Here is a 9,521-nt window from a genome sequence, read left to right on the forward strand (position 1 = left end):
TTAAAACGGATGATATGAAATGTGTGCACAGGTGAATGGATATAAAAAATTGTAGACCCTCTATCTATGTGATACATGCAATTGAATTATACTTTTACTGAATGATATGAAATGTGTGCTGGTGCTATTTTGCTTCTCAATTCTGAGATACGATATTGTCACTGGATATAGGTCTGCATAAACTACTTAGAAAGGACATCGCATGATTCATCGAAAACTAACTAAGGCATCTGTTCTAAATCGCACCTGCTTAATGTGACCAAAAACTGGCTAATGTTTTCTTTTACTCTGTGCAGGCTTTGGACCCCTATTGATGGTGAATTTGATGACTACATTGTTAATCCAAAACCAAGTGGCTATCAGGTTGAATTTCCCTTCTTGTTTCAGTATTAGTACTAATGGAAAATTCCGACTGGTAATTTCATTGGAAATATACATTCGTAACACACACGCAAAACAAGGTTGTTGGTATTGGGACATATTTTTCGCAAGAGCTCCATTTTGGTCCCTTTCTTCTTGATTTCATGCTCAAAATTCAGTAGTCCCTTTCTTTTTGATTTCATGCTGAGAATTCATTAGTTTTTCATGATTGACACTTGTACTCGGATTGTCTTGTCTCTACTATCATGGGTGACAAATCAAAAAACAAGGACTCTTTTTCGGTTCTATAACTACTACCAAATTGAAGTTCCAATTACCTTCGATCAGATACTTCACGAGGTAGCTGAGAGGGACGTGGTCTTTCACACCCTAGCAGAGGTGGCATCGTGGTTGAGGTGTTTGTGGTGGCTGGACATGTACCAACCATTATGTTGATCATTGTTGGGAACTTCACAACAAAGTTCAACAACATTATTTTGATCTGTCAGAGCTAGAAACTATAAATTGTACTTTCTCCTTATGTCCTACAAACATATAGCCTGTACTCGTAAATATATATTACTTATTTCAGGTGACCTGTGACCCTACCATAAGTTTGTCAGAACAGTCATATTATTGGATCCTTCATCTTATGACATGTAATTGTGAAAGATTTTTCTACATTCACAGGCTCCCAGTTAACTTCCAGCACTAGGTTGTGACGAACAATAGGGATGGTTTAGAGGTTATTTCAATTGAGTCGCTTATTTATCTTTATGTTCATATTATGAACTGCGTACATATTTTATATTCCTTCTAACTACCACTATAACAACATATTTACATACATGTATAAATAGTAAATACATTATATATGCTTATCTATCCCTCTTTTCTTACTCCTCTACAGACCCTAACTTTCCTTTTCTAATCTCAGTCTCTGCACACTGCAGTACAAGGTCCTGATAATACCCCTTTGGAAGTTCAAATTAGAACGCAGGTGCTTTACTTCTTCCAATACTGCATTCAGGTCAAACTGAATTTTACATGCATTTAATTTAGATCATGGTAATAGTCACTACTAAATTTTCAGAGGATGCACGAGTATGCGGAACATGGACTTGCTGCACATTGGCTGTATAAAGAAGCTGAAAACATATTGCCTTCTGTAAGCAGCATGGATGATCCTGAAATAACAGCGTCCTCATATCTCTCAAAAGATATGGAGGATCAAAGTTCTATTGAAGAAGACGTGTTTCATAAGTACAGTTCCCTGAAAGCGGGACATCCAGTCCTTAGAGTGGAAGGAAGTCACTTGCTTGCTGCGGTTATTGTCAGGTTTTCATCTTTAAATTATGGACTTGCATGCGAAGCTTTTCCTTCACTAAGTCTTTGCCCAAAACTTGCATTTCCAGAGTAGATAAGGGTGGAAGAGAGCTGCTTGTTGCTGTGAGCTTTGGACTAGCAGCTTCTGAAGCAGTGGCAGACAGGAGATCTACTTTCCAAATCAAGCGATTGGAAGCTTATGCAAGATTATACAAAAAGGTCGAGTTTCTTTGATTTCTTGATTATGTTTTAGTGAAAAGTAGCTTCATCACTTACAAAGTTCCTAGATTTTTTAAAAGTTGTAACATTTTTGCATGTCTTCTTGTTTCTTCAGTTCTTGATAAACAACAGTGTAGCTCTTGCAAACAGAAATAAATTAGTTGATGGGGATCTTTTTTCAGTTTCCGTGCATTTGTTTTAGAATTTTTTTTTTTTTTTTTCCCTGAATGGGCTATTTTATAAATAAAAAACAAAGCAGTACAATTACACAAGGAGGCATACCTCCATAAAACTACTCAAGGAATGGAATATGTCCACTTCCAGTAAATGCTAAAAGCAAGCAAATAAAAAAACATTAAGAACCAAATACAATCAGAAAATCTGAAAGACTAATGTGGAGATATGAAATAAAATCCCAAACAATAGCCTGAACAACTTGAGTAATCTGATCTCTAGTCCCATTATGAAGAGTAGCATTTCTGATAGCCCATATCTTCCATTCTGTGACTGCAAAAATACCACTCAAAATCTTGGATTTGATGGATTTGTTAGAAGTATGTTGAATAAACCAGTCCACCACCTGAAGAAGAGTAGAGAATGTAGGCCTCTCCATCTGCAGCAAATCAAAGATGTCTCTCCAAATATTTGAAGCAAATTCACATGTGCAGAAAAGATGATCATTTGAATCATCCCAAGCAAAGCAGTTATGACAAATGGATGTAAGTTGCATTCCTCTTTTCTGTAAGTTCGCAAAGGACAGATTCTTGTTATGAAGAATGATAGCAGTGCAAACACTCACCCTTGGCCTACATCTCTTCCAGCATATAGATGTCCATTTCAAAGTCTGACCTTTGGATCTGCAAATATTCCAAGCAGCCTTCAGAGAAAAATTACCATGCTTCCATTTGATTTGATCAGACACAGGGTGTATAACCAACTGTTGTATAGAATTCCTAATTTGAGGAGAGAAAGATCTATGATTGAGGCCAGAAGTGTCTGTCAAAATTCCTGAACATAGTAGCACCAAACATTTGAATCAAAGATTGTTCGTTACACCATGGATCTGTCATTAACTTGAACTGCCTGCCATCTCCTATCTGGAATGAAACATTCTCTAGCATCAAATCCCTAACCCCCAAAAGGTGTTTCCAAACTGCTGAATCAGTGATTTTTGGGACTACTAACCAAAAGGAAGTTCTGCCTAAATAGACAACATGCAACCATTTAATCCATAGCTTATCTTTTTTCTGAACAAAATCCCAACACATGGTCATTTTGGCAGCACAATCAATGCCATTGATCCTCCTAATATTGAAACCACCCTCATCTGCAGGAAGAGTAACTAGACTCCACTTCATTTGAGCCATCTTCTTAGTATCCTGTTTACCACTCCACAAAAAATGTTTAAATCTTCTTTCCAACAGATTTTTGACCTCCCAAGGAATTTTGAAACCAAAAATCCAATGATTTAAATAAGAGAAGAGAACTGATTTAATCAACTCCAACCGACCTGCTAAGGAAAGGTTGATAGTGTTCCAATGGCCCAGTCTTGCATCAACTTTGTCAAGCACATTTATTTATTTTTTATTTTATTTTATTTATTTATTTATTTATTTATTAGATGCTCAGAATGCTGATTTATTTTCATAGCAGCTGAAAATATTTTTCTTTTTGGAAAGTGAAGTGCTGTTGATTACGAGGCTAGAGTGTGATGCACGCAAAATAAAGCATATCTATGGTCTTGCGCCTGCGCTCTATCACGTTACATCAATCATGTGTTAGGAAGACAATATTCAGGATGACGTAACCCATAGCTATTGATGGCTGATGCATAGGATTGGCTTTAACAGTCCTTTGACAATGCTATTCTAAAAACCTTAGTAGAGAATACTATTCAGCATCTATCTAAATGTATGGAGTAGAATTTTGGGCAATTGACTTAACATTTTAAAGGACTAAACATTACTGAGGAATTTATCAATGTAAATAAGTTGCCTAATCTGAAGGACAATATTAGCAGTTCTTTATATTGGAGAGAACCTGGAAGAGACGACTTTAAGTAGCCTATTTATGAATAGAGCTGTCTGAAATAGATAATTTAGTCATGTGCAAAAAAACTTTGTACGCCACTGCTTTAAAAGGAAAGATAGAAATCAAGCAGAAGAAGTTCCAGATTTAAATGCAAGACATGGTTTTAGATTCAACGATGGCAGCATAGGATTTAAATCCAACGATAAAACAGTTGATGAAGAGTGTTTGCTCAATCTTGTTTAACATATACACGAAGCTTGTTCTAGATGGTATTTCTGTAAAAAATTTGGAAATTAGACTCACCAGGAAGTAGTACATTTTGGGGTTTAACTAGAATAGATCTTTTGATTGATTTTAGGATTCTCGTCTTTTTCGTTGTCTGCTAAAACAGATGTTGGTGGACCTTATAAACAATTGTCTTGTGTTTGTCCAGCCATTCATTCGTCATTTTCATAAAATTTTTCATAAAATGGTATATGACAGGTTCTCTCCTGGAATATTGTGGTAGATTTCTTACGATGGCTCTTAAGTCCTGTTGTGTCTTTTTGACTTGTTGAGGCCATTACCATCACAACTAAATCATACTTCTTGTTTGGACCACACTGTTTGATTTGTATTAACAGTTGTTATAAATATAAACAATTTAGTTGGAGTTCAATGGTGCTCCTAGTATATCAAATATTTAGAATTTTGGAAACTATTCTTTCACAAAGTTAAATGTATAAAAATAACAGTGATTTTTGAATTATTCTATCTGTAACATGTTCGTGGACGTAAAAATTAGCCATGATCAAATTGCAGACTGAAGTATATTCATCCTGCTTTCTAAGGCAAAACACAGACCACCTTAAAATTAATAAAAGGTCACAGAGGATATTCAAGCCACAGATTCGTGATAAATTCCTTTGGAAATATTTAATTATAGACCTTGTTTTGGTCATTCCTCGATAATGACTCATAGTTATTTCACAAAAGAATGAAGACCTCTTGTTATATTAATTTCAATTTTTACATCTTCATTGAAGTTTTCTTTAAATTTACTTTATCCAGCAAAGTTCTATGTAAATTGGCAGTAAATGTGTTCTCCATAACTATTGTCTTCTAGACCTAAGTGAATTCAAATGTTATTTCTTTCAACTGTCGGAGGGCATAGTATTCCATCAAATTTATTTCAAATGTTTTTAAGATTCAAAAGTTAGTGTCTTTTACCCCCTTTCTATTTGGATTATCCCTTCCTTGGAGACCTTTCCAGATTTGCCTAGTTTATATCTTTTGCTGTCGTAATTTTTGGCACATGGTTCATTAATTCATTGGTTAGAATTACCTTATGGTGTGGGGGTCGTTCACATCCTTAACCAGTAATGTGGTTTGCACAATGCTTCAGTTCATTACAATTCTTTCTTGCACTTAGTGTTAGGCCTCCATTATGTGGCAACTCCTTAATTCTATTCTGTCTTACCCAAAACTTGTTCGATCTGCAGTGTCTCCTTCTCATTCATTTTGGAGAATTATTACATGTTGATCACTAAAAATTTAACTCAAGTGAGTCTCTTGTTTTTCAGAAATTTCAACATATTTTGTCTGTAGCACCATTTTTTTTATATGATTATATGTAAATGATTTCTTTCTGGACTAGTAAATATCCAATTTTACAAACAATGAAGTTCGCCAACTAGCATTCGTGAACCCTTGGTGATCACTATGTTGCCAGTAATACATCAGACAAATTTTCGTCTCAACATCTGAATGACATTCTCTCTCTCGTGGCATCTGCACTTCTTCCCTTTCCCTTCAGTTGGCCCTCTTAGGGTTGCCTCGGCCCACTATCAGAGTATCATGATAACTTCGCTATGATGATGGCTAACCACCACTCTACTGCTACTGGATGATCATGTGGTGCCCATCACAGGCTCACAACAGTATAAAAACAAAAACATGAATATATTGAACTGGTATCAGAAAAGGGAAAAAAAAAAAAAAAAAAAAAAATGATGATTTAAGCTTACTTGATCTGCCAAATAAGGAGATAAGTTAGATCTCATATGGTATTTTTTAGTTAAGTAAATGGGGGAACCCTACTAATAATTTGTTTTGTTCTCCTATATAATAGTATTTGATACATAAGCATAATATTTCCACCATGTTCGAGAATGATATTATGGGAAATGTCTTTATCTGACTTGTACTGACTGAACTAGTTTCCAGGTGTCTGACGAGTGGTGGTGTGAACCAGGACATGGAGATTGGTGTACTTGCCTCGAAAAATACACACTTTGTCGAGATGGTATGTACCACAAGGTATGTTCGATGAGCTTTTCCTTTTACAATTTTGATAGAAACTGAAAATATTAATCGAAGTTATATATTTGTCTTGCGTAATAGATGTATACATTTAAAATTGTATATTTATGTATGATAATATACTAGTCCTGTCCATGTCTCTGCCTTCTCCTTATTTTACCATTTTTGGATTTGTTGTGTTTGTGTAACTGTGTTGACATTGCATCTGTATTACATGTCCAATTGTGTACTACTTAGGGCATAGCCCATATGAAAAAAGGAAATTTGAAATCAAACTCATATGGTATTACGATTTGGAAACAAATGAGCAAATGGTTTACAGAGTTGCTGGAAGTTTCTACTTTGTAGCTTTCCGGGTGTCCCTTGCATGTATCATATTATTATGCAGGTTTGCACTGATGCTGGAAATTGGTATTTTGGACTTCTTCTAATACAACATAATCTGATATTTTGTTGCAACTCTCTCTCTCACTCTCTCTCTCTAATAAGAAAATGAGTTCATGTTTTATGCATGAGGCGCTCTGGATCATTATGCACATGTGACATGCATCCATGCATTTATGACATGACTTTTTGCAGTGGCATTACTCATTTTACCCATCAGAAATATTTGTGGACTTAAAATTCTCATTTGAAACTTTTTTTTTCCCCTCTATGAAGGCTTCTTTTCTTTATGTTTGTTGTGATTTTCTGTGCTTTTAGTATTTGAAATATGTGATGGTTATACGTTAGGTTATAAATTTTAATTATTTTTTAGTACATTTTAAAAAATTGAATTACATTGAGTACTAGAAAAAAAATATCAAATAATTTTAAAATTTTCTCAAATATTACAGTATTTGTAGAAGTGATAAAAGATTGATGGCATGTTCCTGATGTCAACGATGATGTTATTGTTCATCAAGGCATTCTGGTGGGCGATGAAACTTGTTTACATCCTGAATTTCTCTGTATTAGCTGGATTTTGCTTCCATTGGCATTTGTTCTAACCGGGGTTCATAAAATTATCAAAAACTACTAATAATATTAGCATTTATTTAGTTAATACTGACAGAATCATTTCTTTATCATTGGAGTTTGAAAGAAATGAGTCAAATCTGTTATATTACTGTGCAGCAAGATCAATTCCAGCGCTTACTGCCAACCTTCATCCAAGTTATTGATTTGACAGAACAGGATAGAACTGAATATCGGGCAGTTGTATCTGCTGTTTTTGAGGGAAAACAGGTTGCTTCCATTAGCCGCTATGAGAGGACAAATTCTGACTCTTTAAGTTCAACTTCTATGGGAACTGGCATCAATAACAAGGTTTGTTTACAGTTGTCTTACGTTGGAAAGTCCATTTCCTTTATTACTAGTTGTTGGAAACATGTCATTATAATCTTCATGAGTTTTGGTTTTTTACATACAAGAATGTAACACTTGCTATATGAGCATAATTACCTCATTGGTTGCCAAGTTATGCGAGTAATATGAAGCAAATGATGATGATTGTTAATACTTTTGATTCTAGACCAAATCAAAATCCCCAAACCCATGTTTCAGTAGAGATGAATATATTTGATCTCACTTATTCTCGCTGACTGAACCGAACCAAATCAAAAGCATCAAACATATTTTGCAATAGAGATGAGGAACATATTTTATCTCACTTATCGTCTTTGGCTGAATTTGGAAATGAAAATTTTTTTCTGAAAGCAAAAAATAATTTCGTATTCTGTTATTATATTTGCATAAGTTCATGATGATTAATACTGTAGAACCAGCTTTTTATGATGTTCTGTCATAAATTTCCTTTTCGGAACAAAGAAAAAGACATTTGTCCTTTTTTTGCAATATAATGAAAACCTTTTCTGGATGAATCAGTCCTTTTTCCTTTTTTTCGTTTTTTTCTTCTCCAACAGGTTTTTGTTGGATAAATCTTGAACCATACCTTGGACCTATTTTTCCCTTTCTAAACATAGCATAAGTACCTAAATTTGAATTGTTTTCTCTAAACCCCATTGCCTCTTTACAGTGACATGCAATTTTATTTTGTTCCTGACCTACGAAATTGTCTGTTATAATTTATAAATGATTGTGCGAGCCTGACCATAAAATAGAAATAGAAATGGTTTCCCCACCACAGTAGTTAACAATTAGGGTTGGGAAAAGGATCTGTTGAGTTAGTAGTGATGAACCCCACCCACACGAACAGTCCCCCTCCCACACGCATGCATGCACAACAAATATGGAGTTCTCATATGATCGATCACTTCATCGTGAAATATATGCTAGACTAATATACGCTTGTAAATTCTAGGTTCATCTACTGAGGACAATGCTTCAATGGGAGGAGCAGCTGCGTTCAGAGGCTAGTCTTGAACAGCCAATGCATAATTCGAAACTGTATAGTAACCCTAACTCTGATGCTCTTGGGGAAGTGGTGATTGTATGTTGGCCTCATGGTGAGATAATGAGGTTAAGAACCGGAAGCACTGCAGCCGACGCAGCAAGAAGAGTAGGATTTGAAGGAAAGCTGGTTTCCGTAAACGGCCAGCTTGTATTGCCCGCCACAGAGCTCAAAGATGGTGATGTAGTTGAGGTGAGAATGTAAATAGCTCTATAGGCTGTACAGTTGGTTAATGTAGAAAAAAATTATACTTATATTTATAAATGAAAGAAAATCATATTCATTCTCAGTTTCAGTCATCCATCATCTTGTTTGAGCTTTTAAATTTTAAGAAAACATTCAGTTGAAGAATCTAAGACTAGCATTCGATCACAGGTTGTCTCTGTATGGCTATTTTGGTGTACATACTGCCGATTTTATTGCTCAGATTAAATTGGAAAATTTTAAACAATTTTTTTTTCCCCCTAGATGATGTCACGTAAACAATTCCTTGGAGTGTGGGCAGTGCGTGAGATCAATTATGAATAAAATAAAATAAAATAAAATAGAGTTAATCGATCTCTTATCTTTATATACAAATAAATAAGTATTTCATTTTTTTTTTTTTTTTGTTAAAAAAAAAAAAAAAGGTCACATAAACATCATCATTTCAATTACTTTTACGCCCTTTACTTTGCTTCATAGATTAATGATCAACCTACAAACTTTTCCTTTTAACTTATTTGATTTTTTTTTTTTATCACACAAAATACTATTAGTTTGTCTCTATTAGGTCTATCATTCCAGTCCTACTAGTAATCTCTTGATCTATTTCTCCATCTTTATTTATTTATTTATTTTATTTTTTTGTATTATTGATCCTAATTATAAAAAATGATGTTATTGTTATATT

General features: G+C 34.5%; 1 protein-coding gene across 2 annotated transcripts in view; it reads left to right on the forward strand.

The window, feature by feature from the left end:
* Nucleotides 1-8,918, forward strand: part of LOC132268189 (uncharacterized) — a 40,994-nt gene extending 32,076 nt beyond the window's left edge. For both annotated transcript variants that reach the window (XM_059768973.1, XM_059768974.1), the window contains exons 12-18: nucleotides 297-363; nucleotides 1,298-1,360; nucleotides 1,454-1,698; nucleotides 1,776-1,905; nucleotides 6,142-6,234; nucleotides 7,354-7,545; nucleotides 8,540-8,918. In XM_059768973.1, coding sequence (XP_059624956.1) covers nucleotides 297-363; nucleotides 1,298-1,360; nucleotides 1,454-1,698; nucleotides 1,776-1,905; nucleotides 6,142-6,234; nucleotides 7,354-7,545; nucleotides 8,540-8,833 — 1,084 coding nt within the window. In that variant the 3' untranslated portion in view covers nucleotides 8,834-8,918. The remainder of the gene's footprint in view (nucleotides 1-296; nucleotides 364-1,297; nucleotides 1,361-1,453; nucleotides 1,699-1,775; nucleotides 1,906-6,141; nucleotides 6,235-7,353; nucleotides 7,546-8,539) is intronic.
* Nucleotides 8,919-9,521: the final 603 nt, after the last annotated feature.

This window comes from Cornus florida, unplaced genomic scaffold, assembly GCF_030987335.1.
Source record: "Cornus florida cultivar Cherokee Brave unplaced genomic scaffold, ASM3098733v1 CherokeeBrave_3.0.0_Hap2_Chr08, whole genome shotgun sequence".
NCBI classification, from domain to species: domain Eukaryota; kingdom Viridiplantae; phylum Streptophyta; class Magnoliopsida; order Cornales; family Cornaceae; genus Cornus; species Cornus florida.